At 42.2% G+C, this 23,638-nt stretch overlaps 2 protein-coding genes across 3 annotated transcripts in view; one reads left to right on the forward strand and one right to left on the reverse strand.

The window, feature by feature from the left end:
- Positions 1–20,290, forward strand: part of FBXO48 (F-box protein 48) — a 72,212-nt gene extending 51,922 nt beyond the window's left edge. For both annotated transcript variants that reach the window (XM_057497129.1, XM_057497128.1), the window contains 2 exons: positions 18,046–18,222; positions 18,555–20,290. In XM_057497129.1, coding sequence (XP_057353112.1) covers positions 18,046–18,222; positions 18,555–18,716 — 339 coding nt within the window. In that variant the 3' untranslated portion in view covers positions 18,717–20,290. The remainder of the gene's footprint in view (positions 1–18,045; positions 18,223–18,554) is intronic.
- On the reverse strand, positions 1,668–23,403 carry PLEK (pleckstrin). The gene is made up of 9 exons (XM_036908226.2): positions 23,272–23,403; positions 15,585–15,740; positions 15,154–15,335; positions 13,513–13,604; positions 11,390–11,574; positions 9,934–10,038; positions 5,649–5,732; positions 4,713–4,782; positions 1,668–3,401 (listed from the first exon to the last, which is right to left on the reverse strand). The coding sequence occupies exons 1-9, from the start codon at positions 23,311–23,313 to the stop codon at positions 3,265–3,267; spliced, it is 1,053 nt and encodes a 350-aa protein (XP_036764121.2). The 5' UTR covers positions 23,314–23,403; the 3' UTR covers positions 1,668–3,264.
- Positions 23,404–23,638: the final 235 nt, after the last annotated feature.

Raw genomic sequence — 23,638 nt, forward strand, 5'->3', positions numbered from 1 at the left:
AATCTAAACAAGTTCCTCATTCTGCTTAGTCATCCTTTGCTGGTAGAATTCTAGTCACCACATATGTCTATGTATCTGTGTGTGCCTACAAAAGACACTTAACATCTTTCTTAAACAATTCATTTTATTGTGCTTCACTTTATTGTGTGTCACATATAATATCGCATTTTTTACAAATTAAAAGTCTGTGGCAACCCTGTCAAGCAAGTCTATCGGCACCATTTTTCCAACAGCATTTGCTCACTTTGTGTCTGTGTCACGTTTTGGTGCTTCTCACAATATTTCAAACTTTTTTCACTTTATTATTCTACTTGCTATGGTGATCTGTGATCAGTGATCTTTGATGTTACTGTTGTAATTGTTTGGAGCACCAGAAACTGCACCCACATAAGATGGCAAACTTGATAAACAAATGTAGGCGTTCTGACTGCTCTACCCACTGGCCATTCTCCAATTTCTCTGCCTCTCCTCAGGCCTTCCTATTCCCTGAGATAAAATTGAAATTAGGCCATTTAATAACCCTATAGCCTCTAAACATTCATATGAAAGGAAAAGCCACTTAAAAGCCACTTGTCTTTCATTTTAAATAAAAATTAGAACTGATTAAGCTTAATGAGGGGGCATGTTGAAAGCTGAGACAGACCGAAAGTTAGGCCTCTTGCACCACAGTTAATTGTGAATGCAAAGGAAAAGATCTTGAAGGAAATTTAAAAGTGCTACTCCAGTGAACACACAAATGATAAGAAAGTGAAATGCCTTACTGCTGACATGGAGAAGTTTTAGTGGTCTGGATGGAGGATCAAACCAGCCACAACATTGCCTTAAACCAAAACCTAATCCAGAGCAATGCCCTCTCTTCCGTTCTATGAAGACTGAGAGAGGTGAGGAAGCTACAGAAGAAAGGTTTGAAGCTAGCAGAGGTTTAAGGGAAGAAACCATCTGCATAATATGAAAGTGCAAGGTGAAGCAGCAAGTGCTGTGTAGAAGCTGGAACAACTTATCCGGAAGATCTAGCTAACAACAGATTTAGTGCAGCTCAGATCCTTGTGGATTTGTCTATTATTATGCCTGAAAGGGCATAAGCATGATTTCTAAGCCCAAGAGGTTCAGACGTAGCATCTGTACCTGTACTCTAAAGTTGGCAAGTGACACATTCATTCCACCAGGAAGAATCAATTGCTCATATTAGAAAGCCATAATGATGCTTTCAATTCTCCACAGACCCTGTGACAAATGTGCAGATTGTATTATGCAAATTCCAAGGAGTGACAGTCACCTGGACTGCAGTGTGAATTGTTGAGCAGTGCATATTATGCTCAACCATACATAGCAGCCCTTCAGAAGGAAACTTATTTTCCCTAAAGGGAATATTTTCTGCATCCTTTATAGTTAATGGCCATGCAAGGATTCTTTTGCTTGCCTGATCTTATAAATTAAAAATCAGTGTCCATATGGACTGCACATCTCTTCCTATTTCATAAGCTTTATCTTCATTTTCCCCATATTTTATTATTTCCTAGAATAGACTGACTTTGTTTTAAAAAAATCATAAAATTATTGGGATGACTTGAAATGAGAGATGGTATTATTCTCCATAAGTGAAAGTGGGTTGTAGAAAAGGAGACTCATTGATAGAAGGTAAAACATCAGAGCCATCACATCAAAAAGACAGTAAACAAGGTCATGTTTATTTCAAAACAGAGTTGACTCCACATTAATAAATACTTTAAACACTGAATGTAGAAAACCTACTATGCATGTTCCAAGAAGACAATTTACTAACAAATCAGAGAGCAGGTGGCCTTTTACCTGTAGGCCATTGGTAAAGTAATCTGAGAGTAGGAATAGCCTCGTGGATATCATGTGGAATTGGGGAAGGGAAAGAGAAGAGTTGATGAAAGCAGGAAGAATTTTCTAGCCTCCTTTCCTCACTGGGAAACTTAAAATTGAAAATCTGAAGTTAGAAAATACACCTTCACACACATCCGTTTCTTTCTCAATTTTGTATTAGAATCACTAGTTAGTGGACAGAGTCAAAAATTGGAAACAGGTACCGAATCTGAATGTAGGGCAGATGGCTCTGGTTGATAATGGGTTCATGAGGTCCCTGGAAAGCCAAGCGGAGCTGCTCTAGCCTGGGCTTAACACTCAGGCACAACCACAGTATCAGTAACTATAGAACTGAAGGTGCTGCACAATGTTGACAGCCTCCTCCAGGAGGCTGGTGTACATTTAAGTCATTCCAGTGCTGTCTTTGTATAAACCAATCATCCCATCTGCCAGCCTGTGGTTACAGCCCTGGTGACCTCTGGAGCCGTGGGGACACATTAGCTAGGCAGCTGCCCAGGCTCCTCACCCATGTAGAGAGCCCAAGGTGCAAATCCATCTAGCCACTTTTATCTGAGAACATTCAAATGAAACAGAATCTTGAAGACTTGGAGTTCCCCCTCCTCATTTTAATCAATGGTAGAGAAATGCTCCAGAAAGGGACAAAAAAGCCTTCTCAGATCAGCCCCAAGTAGAAGTGACACGTGCTGTGGGTGGTTTCAGGACATGGAAAAGACCTTCTGCCATTCCTGCCTTCCTCAGGTCTTTTTCTTGGATAACGTAAGTCCCAGGATGTACTAAGTCATGGGAAGCTTCCACCTATAAGCCACCAGCACAGCGCCCGGCTCCCAGGAAACTGCTGGGCAGAGTGAGGAGGGAGGGGGTTACCCTTCGCTTTGACACACCATCTCAGGGCCAAGAGCAAGGGAAGGTGGTGAACAGGAAAAGAGGTTTATCCCTCATACTCTTAGTACAGAGTGGAAACAGTTTCAAAGGGAAGAGTTGGCTCAGGTTCTGAGGTCCAAGACTTAGCCACCAGCTGGATGAATAGAGAGAGACACTTTGATGGCATGGGTTTTAGAATCAAAGGCTTTCAGTTTTTAAGCTAGGGAAGACCTCAGGGGTCTCCTAGTTCAACTCATTCATTTTCCAGAAAAGGAACCTGAGGTCTGGAGAGATTAAGCCAAGTACCCAGGTCACATAGCTTGTTATATCTGCTTGAGGGGCATGGAGAGTGGCAGAAAGGCTTCAGTGAGCAATGTGGTCGGTGCAGTAAACATCACATGGCATGTGGTTAGGTACATTCAGAACCTCTGCAGATGACAATTTCCCACCCCCGGGCCCTTTTTTGTTGACTTGTCACCAGAAGGGGACAGGTTCTGGACAGAGCTTATCTGTGGGCTTCCCTCAGGAGGGTGATGACCTGCAGGTGTGTCCTCACTTCCCAGTCCGGGAGGCCACCTGAATGGCCTTGATCCACTCAATGCGCTCCTTGGGAGTGGCCGCTTGCAAGAAATAATGAACTTCATCAGCTGTGATGATCTCAAAGAGGTTCTCGTCTTCAGTCTTCCTGCCTGGTTTAAAAGAAAGTGAGTGACAGTGAGCATGCACACTGGATAGGCCACCCAGTTCACCCTCCTTCTGCAAGGAATGAAATCCCTAATTTTTGAGTGCCCTAAGAATATTAAATATGTGGTTTTCAAACTTAACATTATTGTATGATCATATATAGTCACTACATAATTATGTTTATAGTATTTATATAGATACTATATAGTATGATCATGTGTGTGTGTGTGTGTACATTTATGAAATAAATAAAACAGTCAAGGAGAAACATTTTCTTTTATAGTTTAAAAGCAAACCAGATTTCTCACTTTTGCACACCAGTAGTGTCTAATGAGTACATTTCCGCTGCTCAGAATATAAACCAAGGGCTGAGTCTGATTTTTTAAAGATACACAATATACCTGTATACCACCAGTATAGCCTGAACTTGGTTTTATCAAGGGGCAAAGTTTGAGTCTCTGCTGTAAGATCAAAAGGCAATAAACTGGCCAATACTGTGACAAGACTTAAAACATCCACCTCAAATCAAAAGAGCAACACACTCCCTACCTCCAAATGGAAGCATCATTCTATGGGGAGAAGGCAGCAGCAGATTCAGTAGTAAAAATCTGGGCTTATGCAGCTGTAATGTTTTCCTGGCAGCCTCTAAAATATCATCACCCCAAAATGACAAGGCAAAACCAGGGTTTCGATGTCTAAACCACGTCTGCCCAGTGATACTTCTCATCCCCACACCTGAGAAGTCAATCCAACCAACATGAATCATAGACTCATAACTTGGGATCCAGAGGTCGTCTGGCAGAACCCCCTCGCTCTCAGAGGAGGACCTCAGACCCAGATCAGTTAAGCAATCCACTCAAGATCCTACCGCTAACTGAGTGGCACAGACCTAACTATAACCTAGGAGCACTTTCCACTCCCCACACTGCCCCACTGCGCAGATATCCCTTTCGTTGTGGGAGATCTCGTGTAAGGATGTAAAAGGGATTCCCCTTTAAGGAATGTCATAGCTCAATTACAGAGTCAGGAGGTAGTAAGTCTCTCCATCAAAGCCAGTTCTGAGGTAAAGGTTTTCTGAGCTTTGCTCAGGGATTTATTCAAGTCATCCACAAAGCCACACCTACTCCCCAAGACTCCAAGAGCCAGGGCATGGTTGGGAGAGAATAACTCTTGGTCTTTCCCAGGTTTTCAGACAGAAATTCATTCACACTATGCCTGATTGATTGCATAATTGATTGTAGCTGACTCAGGATGTCCCAGGTGTGGGAAGGGAATCTGAGTAGATGCACTTCTTTCAAACAAAAATTCATTCTTACCATCTAGGTTGCTCTCCACTGAAGTCACCACACAGCCTCTCAAGCGGATGGCTCCCAGGGGATCTTCCCCCTAGAGGAGAGAGGAGTCCTTTGTTATGTTTCCAAAGAACAATGTATTGGATATACCTTATCTTATTAGTGCAAAGGCCACATAGACTCACTCTGGTATAATCAGGGCTCCCAAAATAGGTAAGAGCAGAAGGAGATTAAAGGGAACCCTTCTAGATCCTCCACCTCCCACTTCACACAGGGAAGTTGGATGAAGAGACACAAGTCAGTCTGAGCTTCCTGTCCGAGGAAAAGTTCCAGGGGAGGTGTGGAGGCTGAATCACCACATCCCACGAAAGAAGAGCTATGGGTTTCCAGAGCTCTTTGCCCACATGCAGCTGATAGAGTAGTACAACCCTCACAGGAGGGAATCAACAAGCCCTGCACCACACACAGAGGCCAAGAACCCGCCTGGGTGGAACTGTCTCTGTGCTTTAGAACTGGCTCATTTTATTGAGGAAAAAACCCACCTCTGCACCATCAACTTCCCAAATGACTGCACCTAAACAATGCTGTCATCCAAGTTGGCCTAAAAGGAATTATCATTTTTTTTTTTTTTTGCCTATTAAACCAAGAGCAAAGTGTTGGACTAGTTGAGTTCCTGTGACAATATCAGATTGGGGCAAACAAAAAAAATTATGCTGAGTTGACCAAATAAAGGGAAATATAGTGATATTTTCTTCATCCTTGAACTTACACTGGCCCCAAAGCCTAAGATCTTAGATCTTTGCAATAAGAGAGGGCAGGAAAAGGCAGAGGAAGGTGGGAGAAAGAGAAGTAGAAGAGTAAAGAGTAAAGGATATCGACAGAGCAGAAAGGAGAAAAAGAAGCCAGCTACTGGCTGCAGTGGAGGCTCCCGGTGGATGGCCTTTGGCCACAGAGTCTCACCCCAGCAGGGTCATAGTAGTGCAGATACGCAGGGTCTTCTCTCAGAATGAACTTTCTCACTTTCCAGTTTTTCCTCCTATGCCCCTATATTCAGGGTCAATGTAAGAAAAGCAATGATGAGTTCTTACCATCACTCTGTACACATAGTACCTACATAATAAGTGTTTGACAAATTGAAAAAAGAAAAAAAAAAGAGAGATAAATACAAACCCCAGAAGAACCAGGCCCCAACCCAGGTCTTGGAGATGGAGATAGCACTAGAGCCAATGAACAATTGGGATGTTATTAAATTATGGATTAGGTTATTTCTAAGATCATCTTTCAACTTGTGTATTATGTAAGAATACTGCATAGAAGCTACTATGTTAGGTAATGGTGAGGCTATAAAGAGGGTTAAGACACAGCCCTCCTCTTCAAAGTTTATAACCCTATGTGGAAGTATAAAATAGCAAATGTCCAAACCACATAATTGGTATAGATAATGGGTTCCGAAGAAATTAAAGGAGGGAGATGTAATTGCGGGTTTGGGATGTCAGAGGGAGCGTCATGAAGACCTACGCTTGGCCAGGTGGGACACAGGGGAGTTTGATGGGTGAATGAGGCGGGTGGGAAGCCTACCGGCAACAGGAAAACAGCAGGGGGAATGCACGAGGCATAGGCAGCCCTCCGTGAATAGGACCTGTCTGGCTAGAATGCAGGGCTCATGAGACAGCAGAGGCGAGTGTGGAAAAATGGAAAGGGACTTAATAAAAATAAAAGGCAGGGTTGTCCCTGATGGTGGTTCTGTTGGAAGGGAAAAGCCTATAATCACATTTTAGGAAGATTAATATAGTAACAACATTCAGGATGGACCAGCTGGCTAGGTTAAAGATGAGCCAGAGGAAAGATAATAAGGTAAAAAGGAGATCATTAGGAAATGATTGTAACGATCCAAGCATAAAATTAGGGGCTAACATCAGATAGCAACAATGGAGATGGGAAGGAATGATGGTTGTGACAGATGAGATGAAAAAGAATAGGACTTGGTCCTTCACAATAGAATTAAACACTGACATCAACTGGACTGCGGGTTTTGAGGGCAGGATTTGCATCTTGTTTATCTCCTTCCTATGCCCAGCACTGTGTCTGGCACATAGAAGCTGTTTCATATCTGTTTGTTATTGCCCTGAATTACCCAGTTTTTCCCATTAGCATATAGCAGTGTTTTAAAATGTCATGGTAAACCTGATTTTATGATTTCCCACAGAAAATTCAAATGACTGAAATAACTTCAGAAGCCAAAAAAACATTAGGTTAGACGATACAGTTTCCATCTTGCTAATCTGAAGACTATTATTTGTTATTTCTAAAGCAGCACATATTGACAGGCACATAGATGGATTTTCTAGTATGTCATGTTACTTGTATAGAAAACAATGAAACATTTATGATTTTAACAGACAGTGCCTCCTTCATAATGTTGGGTCAAAGGAGTTTAAAGGGAGCTTTCAAGAATGGGTCTAAGCTATTTGGCCAAGCACTTAGTCAGGAGCTCATATTCAAAGAGCCTTTACTTGCCAGAGGTTGGAAGCCAGGAACCCTGTAGAGTCATATGGGAGAACAGACAATGTTTCTATCTGCAGTATCATATCCAGAATGGCTTTTGTAAAGCACCAACTTCTGAAATTCTTTTTCTGAATTCCTGCTCTTTGGCTTGGCTAATCTGTCCCTAGGGTGAGGATACTAAAGGTTCTACCCCACGCCATTTCCTCCTGACCTGTAGTCGTACATGTCACATTCGCTTATGCAATCACTGGGTGGGTACCAAGTTTCCATGAGTCAGTGGAAGAGGAAGGTAACAGGAGGATGTGAAATCAGCCAAGCCTGGCCAACCATCGCATTGCCTTGAAGCTCTCCCTGGCATCACAATGTGACACATTAAAGAGTCTGATCTGTCCATCTTTCATTTAATAAGTGTTTCCTGAGAGATTTTAAGGAAGGCATGCATGCCTGGGGGTTTGAAGAATTGTTGTTGATCTGTCAAGGTCATCACTTATATTCGATTTAGTTTACTCTCCAAGTGTCAACTGTCCACCATTGTAGACCAAGAAGGATGCTGGACTTGGTGGCAGACATGGGAAAAAACACATCTAACACATTGTCCCTCTGCATCAAAGAATCTACGTGTGGTTGAGAAACTAATATTTTGTTCATTGTCATAACAGAATGAATTATATGAAAAACAGATTATATTGAATATAACCCAATATCATTAATCCTCAAACTTTCTACATTCCCCAAGTGGAATAATTTCCTCTGGGATGGGAGAAACAGGCAGAATTCAGAGAGGGCGAGTTGAGGAGGGCTCGGGGGAGTGGGACCTCCAGCTGAACCCAGTACTTCCCACCTGTGAAGTATGAACACAGGAATCCTTTTTCATGATAAGCCTTCTGTGCAGGGTAACCCTGGTTGACGCCCAGTAGTAGACACAGTGCGGTTAGTTTTGTGGTACTTAATGAGGAGATTTTTTAAAGTTCCCTCTAGTGATTCCGATATGAACCGAGACTATAAATCACTGAGCTAAGAGTGGAAAAACTAAAGGAGCCAACAAGTCATATAAAAGAGGTTTCTTTTCCCTCTCCCTCTCACAAAAAAATTAGAGGAAAGGCAATTGTAAAAGAACAAAATGCCTGAATATACATAGATTTCTATTTTCTTCATGTTAAAAGGTGGCTTATAATGATGACTGTGTAAATAGTCGTATTTTGATAGTAGGATAAATAAGCATTTAAGAAAAAGGTTAGCTCTACAGTTCTCGGCCTTGGCCACGCATCAGAATCCCGTGGGGAGCTGTAAAATCTGGACAGACTGATTAAATTGGCCGATGGTACAATTTTAACAGATTCCCCCCCAAATTACTCTTAATAGCCACCTTCCAGCACTTGTAATCAAAGAGCCAGAATATAGGAATGTTTGGCAGAATGAATGAGGAAGCCAGTGATGGGGAAAACTCTGCCCATGGGCAACTGCCAGAACCTTCCCCACATAAGGCTGGCCCTGCTGCTATGCTTTCCTGTAATCTAATCAGTGGTCACCCTGTCACAAAAGTTATTAGAACAGTCTGTGAATTCTTTCTAAATCCTCGCTGTATTATTGCTTAGGACCCCTTCTCTCAAAATCTGGTGCTAAGGTAAGTTTTCCACATTAATGCCCCACTTGCTATGTGAAACTCAAAATCCCTACCTATGCCTATTCTCAACTAGCCCAAAGTCCTTCTTAAATGGAAATATATGCTCAACTTTGATTCTTTCCTCTTCAGCCTAGAAGTTCAGGGCCCTATTAGGATGTAAGTCGAACCTCTCAGTCCTGGGGGGCCTATAGACAGTACACGAAAATCTCATGGAACCAGGTTCTCTCTGTTGTCTACTGAGCAGCTCCTTTCAGACAACTCACAGAACAGCCAGGAAGGCAAGACCTTGGTCTTCTCAAGAAGCTATGGCTTCTATGACACCATCTGCTAGTATCAGTTTGTTTCACTCTGAATATTCCTCTACCGGGTGCTGGCCCCTGGCCCTGGCTTCCTCACTCAGACTCAGCCCTAGTATTCTCCTACCTCTTGGCATCCTGCATCTTGGCCCCTGGTAACCAACTAGAGCTCTTCAGCCCACCCCAGCCAGCCCTTGCCTCCCAGACTGACAGTGACAGGCACCTGGACACCTGGTAACTGCACAGGACTTCCCCCCAGGGTGAGTCCATGCCCTCTGACTGAATCTGAACTTCATCTGCTGCTCCTTCTGCTGAGTAGGCTTAAGGCATGCCCTCAATTTGGTCTCACGATGTCATACCCACATGTTAGAATAGTACTTTGCTCTCAATGATATACAATGTTCTCCTTCTGGATGTGGCCTGCTCTGTGTCCTGGTTGCTTTGCAGGGTGGATGGGTGGGCAAATGGAAACACTTTTACTATGACACATCTCTGCCTTTTGGATGGCATCTCTTAGCCAACTGATTTCCTCCAGCTAATGAAAAGGTCAGGATCTTTGCTAGAATGTCTGTTTCCCCCCATGATATCCATAAAAGAAGAGTTTCCCTATTTCAAGTTGCATCTTCTGCCCTGCCTGCCTCAGTCTTTGTGACCTAATGCCACTTTGATCATCTGCTTAGCTTTTTGTCTGTCTTCACTCTGTGGAATTCATTTTCTAGTTGACTATTGCCCAAACATATGGAATACCATTTGGGTAATTTAGGATAGAAAAGACCTGGTAAGAGGGAAAGAGTAGAAGGGAGTCGTGGTGGCCACTCACCTGCTTCAGTAAACATCCCTGCTTAATAATGACCCCTCTGAATTCTTCTTTTAGAATCACATCATCATCACTGGAGTTCTCTTCACAGAAGAACCCACTGTCTGGCTATTGGGAACACAAAGGGCAAGTTTATTTAGCTAGTCTAGATGTCTTGCTACTTGTACTGTCTCCACCTCTACCTCCCCTCCAGCCCCTGGGGTAGATTCTTCTCCTTCCCGCTGTGGTTCATAACCCAACCTGACCCTCAAAGGTTGTCCTGGTTAACTCATTTCCTCTCCTGCTTTTTCTTGTTTCTAGTTGCTAGGTATTCTCTTGTTGGTACTCAAGTGTGATCTTTCAATAGCCTTTCATTTCCTTGGTTTCCCCAAACTATGCTCTAAGTCTAGGTCAGCACATTTCTCCTTTCAAAGACTTCTTTCTTGGGAACTCATGGCCGCATCCTAGAAGGCAGTGTGGCTAACTTACAAGGCCTCGTACAACACAACACGATCATTACAGACTCTGCTATGCAGCTCCTTCTACCTTGCAAAGACCAAGAGCATGTGTCAAAGCTCCCTTCTCTGAGGTCAGGAAGGAACTAGGAGTTGCTCAGCTGTAAGTGGGCAGTGAATCACACAGGGGAGGAAGAGCCTCTGTGATGGGTATTTTTAGAATCCCACATTTAAATGGCTAGAAACAACCAGATCAAAGGTCTGAGACAAAATAAAACTCACAGTGGAACTTCCCCCAGAGTGAAATGAAACTCTCTCTGGGACATTCACTTCATTTTTATAAATAGGTTAGTTCTCTTAAGTAGCTTTGTAACTTTATTTAGAGATCTGACCCCAAATAAAAACAAAACTGCCAAATTCCCCTAGAAATCCACCATGGCTGGATTTCTCATATGGCCCAAGATGAGGTCTGTGTTTTGTAACACAGTGTTTCCCAATTTGTGGTAAGCATACTACAGGAGGAATGTGAGATGATTGGGGGAGGGGACATGGATAAACATATTTTGTATTAAGAGTCATATATTTTAGCGTGTATTTGGAAAAAATACAACTAGCACATTGTGATTTTCCAGATCTCCCTCTAGAAAAGAAGCTCCCGGAGGGCCATGGTTTTTGCCAATTTTTTTTCCACTGCAGTATCACCTTTGTCTAGGGGAGTACCTGGCGTGTACTACAGTCTAGTAGGTTTTTCTAAGTGAATTACTACTTGGAATAGGAACAGATATAATAATGTTTTAAATGTCAATTTAAAGAAAACCATTAAAGTTAATAAAATTTTCCTTTATACTGGCTCACTGGATGGGGCAGGCATGAGGGAGACGGCTGTTAAGTCAGGGACGTCAACAGCTCTTGGAAAGGCTGGGCCCTTTCTCACACATATGTGAATACGAACGGAAACCAACCGAGCATATGGCCAGGGCAGCACCCATCACAGGAAGAGTAAATGAGTAGCTTTTGTCACTTACAAAGTAGTAGAAGGCATCGGCGTTGTCCAGGAAAGGGTTCTCAGCAGCCCTGTCTGCCGCGTTCTTGGATATGTCTCCAGCAGGCTGCAGGTACCCTTCATTCAGCAGCGAGGAGGCAATCATGAGGCCTTCCTGGCGATTCCGAACAGACTGGTTGGACACCAGCCAGTCAATGGCACAGTTACCTGGATGGGACCATCAGAGAGAAGGTTAGTTCTCCTACCAAGGACCAAGCCACTGACGGTCACCCGTGGAGATTTCCAGAGCACCCAAGTGTCTGGCTTTTCTCATCTTCCCTGTTATTTCCAGAAAGAAAAATGAAATCAGTGGGGTAGATACCTGGAAGCATGGAACCATGTAAAGAGTTTTTAAAAACATCTACACGCTCACTAACGAGCAATGTGTGTATCAAAGAAATCATTTTCACTAACCCACTCATTTAGTCCATTAATGATCAAACTCAGTGCTAAGTGCTGTGATGGGTTTTGGGGGAGGCTCCATCAGGGAATCTAAAAGGGACAGATGGGAGCTAAGTGTTATAATATGTGTTTTGCCCTGGGTCCATACAGTGGAGCTACTGGATCAAATCTGCAGGAAGGGGTGGAAGGAGTGGGTGGAGGATGGGCAGCTGTGTGTGCACAGTAGGGAAAAGATTCATAGAGGAAGTGACACTGGGCTCACACTTAAAATATGATTTTTGCAAAGCATATGAGGCGGGGGCTAAAAGAAGCCAGCACAAGCTGAACAGGAGTGTGAACAACACACACAAAGGCATGAAGCAGCTCCGCTGAGGGGGAGAATAATTATGCAGAGCTGTGATGGCATCTTAAGAAATTGGGCAACAAGGAGCCATTGTAAATTGTTAAGCAGGGAAAAACATGATCAGATATGCATGTCCCAAATTAAAATTTGATGACATCACTTGCACTGGAATGTCACACCTTTGCAGGTTTAGCAAGGACTTTGAGAAGTCATGCCATCAACTTTCTGCCTCATGAGAGGACTGTAAAGAGAATCAAGTGAAACTGACCCATCAAGTGGGTTATTAGAAGGCTACAAGAAACCTTTTTGTTAAAACACCATGTTCGATACAATGTAGTCAAGCAGGGAGCCAGTGTAGCAGGCTGGGTGTCCCATGAAAGTGACACAGTAGGAAACCCCATCCCTGAAACAGCAATGAAAGCAGTATTTAGTGAGCCTTCCATGGATTTGGAAGGCATTTGCCAGTTTTTCTTTTCCTAGGAAGATCAACTAAATACTACTACATTTCTGCTTTTAATCCTCACAGTGACGCTGTAAAGGCCAGGGCAGTAATTACAGACCTCATTTTAAAATGAGAAAATTAAGGCTCAGAGAACTCAGGTGACCTCAGGCCTGAGTTACACTGCAATGGATCATCTTCACTTCAAGTGTTCTAATCCTACATTCGGTATTTGTTCAGCAAAACATGCTGAAGCTTGAAAGACAGTCTACTAGCCCCCCTGTCACCTGACATTGTGGGTCCTCCCCACTTGCCAGGAGTTCCTGAGTCTCCACCTCTACCGTGGGCTTCTCTCTCTCTGCTGAGCCCACCTGATTCATGAAGACCCCACCTGAATTTCTAGAGCCCACCTTGACATTCAATGGGGAGGACATAAGACATTTTAGCCCAATATGCTGGGACTCAGTATGACATTATGCAGGAAATAAGTGTGACCTGGACCTTGTGCCCGGATCTACACTGGGAAGGTCTCCTGTCCCTTTGCCAGAGGCTGCCTCGGTGACCTCAGTCCTGCTGGAGTTAGTTAGGGCCCTGCTCTTGCCGGTTTCCCTGATCACTGCCCATTGCTTGATATCTTGATCCCAAATCTCAGCCCTGATTTTTCTGATGCTAATGGGCTACTCTCTGAGGCTGAATTCCCAGGGGACACTACCCTGCAACCACAGATCATCCCCTCTACCCCTCCACCTTCCTGACCCTGACCTCGAGTACCCTGGGGCAGTTAAGTTCCCTTGTTCACCAATCCGTATTCTGTGACCTCTCCCACCCACTGTGCTCCACCTCCCCAACCCCACACAGAAGGCTGACCGAGAACCCCAGAGTGGCTCCCCAGCTGCCCTGCTCAGCCTTGCAAGGTCTTTACCTGTGAAACAGTGATTAAAAATCTTCTTGTCCTTCTCGAGGTTCAGTTCTCTGACTCCTTTTTCAGTGTCTTTCATGGACAAATACAAAGCCCTGCAGGGCAATGAAAACATCCAGGTGAGTGGGAAGCGTTCAGAACAGCAGTCCTCTCGGAGTGGCCACCCTGGAGAGGCAGCCGTGGGCACAGGCTTCACCCCTCCAGGTGGCTACTGAGCCTCCTCTCTACTACACCCCAGGTAGTTAGAGGGCAGAGGTCATATCTGCATAACTGTGGCCTATACAGCATCCAGCAAAACGTGCTAGAAGGTACTTAATGTTTCTGAAATTCATTAAGCTCTTCGCTAACTCCTAGTGCTAAAAGTTAGAGAGTTGCCCCCATTTAGGTGCCAAGATTAAAAGTTCTTAGGACCAACTTTTCATATATATTCTAGATCTTCATGTCCCAGTTCTTAAATGTGTTTAAGACACCATTGAGTGTAGATATTTGCCTCCAAGAAACTGAATGTTTTAACTATGCTCATCTCTTATTCTAAGATCATAGGAGGTCAGACAAAATAGTGTGATGTTCCATCCTTGAAGTAAGAAAGATGGCCTTATCAAAGAAATTGCAAGTGCCAAAACAGAAAGCTCCTGTCATGAATTCTGTGACTCCACATACATCTTTCCCCTTTAGCTCTGACAGCTGTGGCCAGAACTGCGGCCACTTGACAACCCCACCCAGCAGCTACGGCTTGAAGAGGCACCTCCCTTTGGGTCCTTGGTGAGAGAAGGTGTCATTCTCACCAGGTTCAATGTGCTCTATCGACATCCTGTGACATGCCCAGTCCTGTGTTAGGCTTGCAGAAGGGGTTTCTTCAGCCCCCTCTGAGTGGCCCTTTCCCCATTTTGCAAACAGAATCCTTGTTGGACATTTTAAGCAGCCAACATGGAATTCTTCCTGGCAGGGCTCCTGTTTCAGGGTATGCATGACATAAAAGCAAAACTAGCAAGAAGTAAAGAGACTCCTATAGAAAGGCCTTCATGTGACAGGAGAACATGGAAAACATGCAGAAGGAAGAAATCCTATACTCAATAACCTTTGCCAGGAGCCGTTAACCACCGTTAGGCAACAACTATCGCCTGCAAGTCTAAGCCAGTCACCATCAGAGACCATTAAGCCAGGTCAAGGTATAAAAGTCTTCTGCCCAGGATGAGTTCTCACCTTGGCTGACCCTTGCTGACTCTGTGAGTGTAAGAACTCGAACTTGAAACTTTACCTACTTACACACATAGCCTCTTCCTTTTCCTACCTGTCTGGAGATTCTGAAGCTTTCTTTCAAAACTAAGTTACTATGGCTACTTAGTAAATGCAATGATGCATTCTTTCTCTCTCTTTCCCTGTCTCTGGGCCAAAGTTACCCTAAATGAGGGAATTTATACTCCAGTACTCTTCTTTCCTCAGCTGTAGGTCTTGGAGAAGCCAAGGTCACTCCCTCCGACCTATGCAAACATCTTACTGCACCAAGTACCAGCATCAAGCTGAAAGAATGGGTGCAGCCTGCAGAGATGGCCAAAGCAAGCCTCGGAGCAGGTCTGTTGTGAAATTTCCTCAAAAGTGGGGCAATGTTAGGAAAGGGTGGAGGAAAGAAACACAGAAAATCACCCTAAGTCAATGGTTTCCGGCAGTCGGATGGACCTCCTGGTGGATTTCCTTGCAAACTTCTGGCCTCCTTCAATGCACTTAATGGCTTTCTTGATGTCCCGAACCCAGGCATCTCTCTCTTCCAGGAAGGCTGCCTGGAAGAACTGGTCCTGCTGTTTGGCCGTAGTGATCTTAAACACAAACTAAAATCAAAACACATCCCATTAGGAATGATTTCTTTCAAGAGGCTGAGGTCCCTTATGAAGCACAGCAGTTGAGCTGTGCCCTGTTCTGGAAGCGCTTGGCCACCAAAGACCCCAATGCCCAGGGTGGAGTGCGGGTGGTGGTGAGAGGGTTGGGCCCCAAGAGCACCATTCACATCCCAGGCTATGCACAGACTCAAAGGTCAGTGCCTGACAAGGTGCTCATTGCCGTTTGTGTTGTCAACTCACCATCCTTTTGCCAAAGTCCTGACAAGGGCTGGTCAGTGTGCTTCCTTTCAGGGGAATCATCCCTTTGGGGCTGTTGTCACTTTTCTTCTTGTAGAATTCAATGCCATCTTCTAACAGTACAACCCACATGGGTTTCCAAGTGTTGAATATGCTCCCCTGTAATGACAACAAAAAGAGCTGTGTAACAGTGTTTCTGAAAACTGTCCTATAGCTGGTGTGTGACTTGGTAACATAGCCTAACTTTGGCCAGTGTGGACATAGGTGACCCACATTTGTGTGACAAGGCTGGTAGGAAAGCAGCCTTCAAGAGAAGGAGACTGCCTTTCTTCTGGAACTTTAATAATGTTTTTCAAGATAAAATGTATACACATCTATAATTAGCCCCTAAGCCTCTCAAGGGCCATTACCAAGGCCCTGCTTCATGTACATTTCAGGCTGACTCTGTAGCTCATTTTCTGCTCCCAGTTCTGCACATTATGTTCAGTTCAGCTGATGGATGACAATAGATTCTATCTCCAGTGCCAACTCAGACTGAAGAGTAGCTGGTACCTCAGGCTGGACTCACTGGAAAATGTCATGATCCAATAGCTGTATCAACATAAGCACAGAGACTGTAAATGGTGACATGCTAGCTGCGGTTACTGGCATCCTTTGGCCTAATGAGATTTTATTTGAATATGAATGTCAAGAAGAAACTCAGAGTGCAGCCTTGTATACAGGCATGGCTAAGTTTTATGAAAATCACTTGCAAAATGGTCTATAATGCCAGAGTGACATTGTCCATCTCAACATGGTTTTTAGGAAAACCCTTACTTAAAAATAATTTTTGGTTTGGGTTAAGGCCAACTGCCCCTTTAGCAATAAACTAACCATTCTGACTACATTAAGGAAGTCTCTGTTTCTCATCTATATTTTGGGAAGACTTTGAGAAAAGAAGAGAATAGGTTCTTTGCCTCCAGGCTTTGAGCTCCTATCACCTTGTCATGACTACCACGAAATAGAATTATCATCGAGTTCCCAGCAGATCCTGCCACTTATCATAAAAATACAAGGAGCCTCTATATAAAGGTCCAGTTGCTCCAAAGGAAGACTATTTATGCAAAGAATATAAATACTTACAGGGCTATCATTTTACTTGTCCCTGTGTTTCCTTTGTTTAGTCACTGAAAAAAAAATTAAAACACACTATCTCTTTTCTGCACAGGCAGAGTAACTTTCCATACTAACACTGGTTAATTTCCCTATTCTTAAAAGTGAGCAAGGTCAGACACTATGCCAACACATGAAATAATTTCAATCAAATGCCTTTCTGTTTTTCATCTATTGAAGAGAAACTTGAAACGAAAATAGAAAGAGCTCCTGTAAATCAATAAGAAAAATAAAATCTATTTTTTAAATGGCCAAAGACTGGAAGCGACATTTCATTAAATAGGATATCCTAAAAGCCTCTGAAAATGTATTCAACATCATTATTCATCAGGGAAATGCAGATTAAAGCCACAGTGAGATGCCTCTACACACCTACGAGAATATCCAAAATTTGATTGAGAAGAACAGGCCTTGGCAACGATGGTAACTGAAACTCCCATACGTGGCTGGCAGGAGTGCAAAATGGTACATCCAACTGGGAAACTGTGGTAAATGTCCTGATTCTTAGAAAATATATTGAAGTATTTGGGGTGAGGTAGCACAATGCCTGCAACTCATCATCAAATATCTCAGCATGAAAATATGTGTGTGTTTACACAGAAATCTACAGGTAGAGAGAGATAAAGCAAATGTGGCCATGTGTCAACACTTGATACATCTAGGAAAGAATACAGTATTATATATATATGATATATAAGATATATATGTATATAAAGTAGTCATACTGTATTTCCTATTTCTCAGTGGGTTTGAAATTTTTCAAAATAATTCAGAAAAAATAATAAATGAATAACACATGATACTACAACATAATAATATTTGGGATATGCTTTTAAAGAAAGATGCAACATCTATTTAATATAAACTTCAAATAATACACATTCACAAAGTTAGGAATAAGAAGTTGGACTAGATGACTGCTAAAATGCCCTTGGAGTCTAAAATTTTATATTCTACCTCAGGCCTATCAAACATTCACTCATGGTTTTTGAGTTGGAATTGGGAGGAATTGGGAGAGGTCAGCTAACCCCTCTCTCCTTCTGTAGACAATTTAAAAAATACCCTGGAACCAGCTGTGCAGAATGAGTTTGTGCTCTCCTAATTCAAATGTGGCCTCTGGGGCTCTGTCAGCTTACTCAGAGGACAAGGTGGCCTTTGGGTCATTATGGGCAGTGAGGAGGCCAATGCTCTGTAAAACAAGAGGAACCGGGCCACTTATAAAGGGGAAACTTTCTTCCAGGTTTGGGAGAGATCAGCAAGGTTAGGGTGATGGAATCACGGATGATCTCTTTCCTCTCCGCCTTTACTTCAGCCGCCAGCTTCTTGCTGGAGGAAACCGACCGCGCCTCCCCTCGGCTACACCTGCATTTACCGCGTCTCTCCGCAGCCCTCTTGGCACTCACCGAAGAGCAAACCTGGAAGTATGATCATGGAAATTTACACACTACAGAGATACTTGGATTCATCTACCAACACTCTCATCATACTGGTAAGAGAGTTGAAGCCGGTTAAGCAACTGGCCTAGTACACCTGACCAATTAATGTGGTCATGTGGAACTGGCTCTAGAATCCTGATTCCCAATTTTATGCTCTTGAATTTGCCCTCAGATGCCATCTTCGTTCTGGTTCTGTCATAACTATAATTCTGGAATCTAAACCAATTTTGTAGGATACTTAGCTAGCTATATAAATAAAACCTCATATGTATATATATATATAATAAAACATATCTAAATCATAAATCATCATATTAGGATTTTATGCATATATAATATTATGATTTTGTACATTATAGCACATGTCTGTTTTCTTCTGTTATAGGTCAATCCCTATATAATTCCATGTCACAACGGGCAAGTTTTAGATGCTGGGTCAGATGTAATGTTTCCCTGTGAAAACTGTTCATCATCACAAGACTGGTATAGTTTAGTGCACAAGAGTCCGACCATGCATGGCATCAAAAGAAGAAATCCTAAAGGATGAGATATTTGACTGTATAAAAAGCTTGAACTTCCATACATTTAAAAAAACCTGCAACAACTGAAAAGCAAATAAAAATGGATATTTGTACTATATTATTATATAACTAAAAGCTGATATCCTTAATGTATTTATTAATATATTAATATTAATATTAGAATCACTAAGAAATATATAAACACTCTTAATTTTTTAAATAGATGAATATAAAGAGGTAATTCTCAAAAGAAGAAATGCCCCAGTCCAATAAACATAAAAATGTATTGCTTCAACAATAGTTTTTAAAATGTAAATTAAAATTATATAAGATAGAATCTTTTTCTTTAGTAAGATTTTTTTTTAAGATTTATAAAATGTATTGGTGAAAATGTGAGGAAATGGACATGTGGGGAAAAAGGATCTCTATGAGTCAGCACTTTGATGTGGGCTGTCAAAAAAACCGAAGTCATTGTAGGCTATGTAAAGAGAAGCAGAGGATCTGAAGTGACAAAAGTAGTATTCTAATTTTCAGTGGAGCCTAACCAGTAGGAAACTATGGTTCTGGAGCTGGACGACACAGGCTCAAATCCCAGTTCTGCCAAATTCTAGCAAATGTGACCTTGAGCAAGTTTTTAAACCTTATTTTCTGAATTTGGCAAATGGGAATAATGCTAGTATCTATTTCTTAAGGTTATTGGGAGATTAAATAAAATATTCCACATAAATTGCTTAGGGAAATATCTAGAACATAGTAATCACCCAATAAATATTACCTATCCCTGTAATTCTGTGCTTACAGATGCACCTGGAGAATGACCTTGAGTTCAGGAAACCTCCAAGCTGCAGATAAACCAGAGCCTGTTCAAAAGAGAGAGACAAGATGATATCTTTCTCTTGGGAGCTTGTTGAAGGAACTGGCTAGGTTTTAGCCCAGAAAGGGACAAGTAGAGCAGATGAGGACTGTGTTCAAAGGTATGAAACATTGTCATACATTGTTTTGAATTCCCAATAGGTAGAGGTTTCAGAAAAGAGTTTGCAGCAGAACTCTTTACCACAGCTGCCTTGTCTTCCCGACATGATACCGGGAAATAATTCCCAGCAGTTGGCATCTGTAAATTCCTTGTCATCATGAGCTAACACATGTGCAGTAGGGCCAGAGTTAAGCAGTTAATGCATTCACACAATAACATGACAACCCTACAGAGTGGGTACAGCTATTATCCTTACTTTGCAGATGAAGAAACTGGGGGACAGAGAGGCCAAGCGCCTTGCCAAGGCCACACAGTTACTAAGTGGCAGACTGTTCTGGAACTCAGGAGTGTGGCTTACTCCGGTAAGCCTGCCTTTTAGAATGCTCCATGGGACCATGAGACAGTGGGCTTTGCTCTTAGGCAAGCCTGCATTTGAATTCCAGGTCATCCACTTACCAGATATCTGACAGAAGGCAAGTCACTTATTCTCTCTGAGCCTCAGTTTTCTCATCTGTGAGATGAGATATTCTCACAGAGTGGCTAGGATTGAATGCGATCCCGTTCCTACAATGGCTAGCTGTCAGGTGGTAGGCTCTAAATGCTTTTTTTTTTAAGTCAAAAGTGGCAAGACTCTTAGAATGAAAAAGTTGCAAAATGACAGAATCATACATTTTCCCTCTTCCTCTTAACCATCATCTATATCCAAAGATCTTAGGCAGAAAGCGGTGGGGGAAATCTGAATTGTAAAATGTGGGCAATTATCTTGCTCAGAAAAAAAGCAGAAATATTTTATACCCAATGCCCTTGACTGTTGACCCAAAGATTTCTGACTGAACAAAATCTTGTACCAGCATTTTCTAATTCTGTATTTTTTCACCCAAAACCTCTTACCTCTAGTAAAATTATTCCATAAAATAAGACATAAGGAAAAATATTATTTATTACCATCCATATATGTTAAACTGCGTAAGAGAAAAAAGTAAGAGATTCATATATTGTTGCTTGTCCTGCCTTAACATCGATAACTATAGTTGAGACATTATTAACTTGGCAACCAGCCCAGGAACCCCATTAGCATCTAGAAGAGGACCCCTATCTGTTGAAATGTTTATCAGTACTGGCATTAATCATCATTCTTACATATGTAGCACCTACTATGTATTAGGTTCCTGATATATATATATATATATAGTTTTTAATCCACTCACGTGAGGTAACTGAGAGAAACTTAATGCCCAAGAAGTTAAGACCTTCAGCACCTTACTGAGAAATTATGGCTTCAGGTGTAGTTCTGTAGCTGACAAAGGGAATATTTCTGAACGAAGCATCTGTTTAAACTGGCAAATTAAAGAATCTTAATACATTAGGACAAAGAGTGTTCAAATGTCCCAAAGACAAAAGCACAAATCATGGAAGATGTAAACCAAAGACATGGAAATTATGGAAGATGTAAATCATGGAAATATCAATATGCAATTACAGTTTTTTTCCAAGCACCTTTTCTAGATTGGCATTGATGGGCCATAATCTGAGAGAATTACTCCCACTGATCAAAAACTATTAATTTTAGTATATATGCTTACCAACCTAACTATTTTTATTTTTTAAATTTTTTATTAAGGTATTATTGATATACACTCTTATGAAGGTTTCACATGAAAAAACAATGTGGTTACTACATTTACCCATATTATCAAGTCCCCACCCATACCCCACTCCACTGCAGTCACTGTCCATCAGTGTAGTAAATGACACAGATTCACTGTTTGTCTTCTCTGTGCTACACTGTTTTCCCCGTGATCCCCCACACCATGTGTACTAAACATGATACCCGTCAATCCCCTTCTCCCTCCCTCCCCACCCACCCTCCCACACCCCTCCCCTTTGGTAACCCCTAGTTCCTTCTTGGAGTCTCTGCTGCTATTTTGTTCCTTCAGTTTTGCTTTGTTGTTATACTTCACAAATGAGGGAAATCATTTGGCACTTGTCTTTCTCTGCCTGGCTTATTTCACTGAGAATAATGTCCTCCAGCTCCAGCCATGAACAACTTAACTCTTTAATCCCCATTTTCTAGTGGAACAGTCTCACTTATTAGAGATCTAGTCTTCTACATTTTTTTGTATTCATAGAGTTTAGGATGTGAATATACAAACTTAATAGCAATATTTATTGCAAGATGTTTTAATTATTTAAAATAATTTTGCTGAAAGTGTTTTCATTCACTTGTTCTTCACAGGATATTAGCCTTCAGGATCAGGAAAGAAGTAAGTCAACATTAACTATTATGGTTCTCAATGAGAAAGTTGGTGCCCAGTGCAGAGACCACATATGCCTCTGTGTATATATTTGTCTTTTCCAAAGGATGTTTCAAAATATGGCTAAAGAGAATATCACTGAGGGCTTGTTTGTTTCCCAGCATCCACTTATAACTCTATCATACATTACAAACCCTAACTTAGATTAGATTTATCCTAAGAAAATGCTGGTGTCCTGGACAGAGCTCAGTGCCATGAGTGAGAAACCCAGGAGTCAGAGAGTGGGTTTCAGGTACCACCTCTGTCACATCTGTGTGGCCTTGGGTTCCTGGTCTCAGTTTCTTTTTTCAGAGATAAAGGAAAGAGACCAGATGATCTAAGGTCCCTGTAGAACATTTTAGGCTAAAGTGTTCACCCAATGAATGACCTGAAACAGGGTCATAGTAGATGCCCATTCATTTAAAAAGCTGGACATCTGAAGGAATGTGCTGAATTCAGTTCTCTTCTTGCACACTGAGCTCACTGAGGATATTGTATATGAACAAAACTCACACATATTTGTTTACATAGGTGTTGCCCACAGAAGGCCCAAAAGCCCCATGTGTGAACTCACACAATGACATGACACGCACCCAGCGTCAGAAGGAAAACCAACAGTGTAACAAAATTCAGTTTCCTGATGTCATGCCCATAAGCCTAAGCATTTTCAAATAAATTTGTGTCCCTGTTTCCTAATCTTTAAAATGGTGCATTTACCTACTACCTTAACAGCACTTTATACCAATTCATTAAGCATTGTGAATAAAGAGATTTCAGCCCGATAAAAAAAAAGATGTTTTCTTATGCATCAAATCTAGGAAGATGGCCCAAGAAATAAGCTACAATTACTGTGTCATTATATCAGCTTATCTTTAATCATTTTCTTCTTCCTCTTCTCCAGAAACAAAGAGGGGGAGAGGAATTTAAATAACAAATGAATAGTCTCTGAGTAACCTTCACAGCACAAGAGTTTGAGTTCTTCTAGCACAACGTCCAAGTGGGTTCTTGGAAAGGAAGCTCTAAATAGTGAGGAGTTTTGCTTACGTCTCCACCTTCCAGGCCCTGCAGTCTGGAATGCTTAGTCCCACAGACTCAAGCTGCCCTGATGCATGGGCTGGGATAGTTCACCTTTAAGAGGCAGAATGCAGTAGAACATAAACTCGTTTCCCTCCCGAAAGTGTACATACTCTCCTGTTTCAACCGGATAGATTTAACATTAAACATTCCTAAATGAGTGGGCAGAGGCCCAAGCTGGCCACCAATCCTCCTCAGTCCTGTCTCCAGTGACACCCTTGAGAGGCCCGCTCTGCTTACCCTCTTCACAAGGTAGCCTTCTCTGATCCGCTTTGGTTCCATGTTGGATGGACAAACAGCCAGCCAACTCCACTCTCAGACAAGTCCTCCCAGAAGCTCAGCGTCCTCTGAGAACTGAGACAGTTGTGGGCTGCTTTTTTATAGTGAGGTCCCTTTCACAATTTCCCATGTGCTGGCGATCACATGATCACATCCTCTTCCCCTCACTGCCCTGAAAGGTCAGAATGCGGAACTACAGAGAGAAACAGCCCATTCTTTGCTAATGTCGGGGACTTACTAAAAATACAGTTGGGGTGAATATTCACCCAAGGTAAATTTTTATTACCGTAAAGAAAATCATCTTCCTGAAGAGAAAAAAAAAAGGTGA

This window comes from Manis pentadactyla, chromosome 2, assembly GCF_030020395.1.
Source record: "Manis pentadactyla isolate mManPen7 chromosome 2, mManPen7.hap1, whole genome shotgun sequence".
Lineage (NCBI taxonomy): Eukaryota > Metazoa > Chordata > Mammalia > Pholidota > Manidae > Manis > Manis pentadactyla.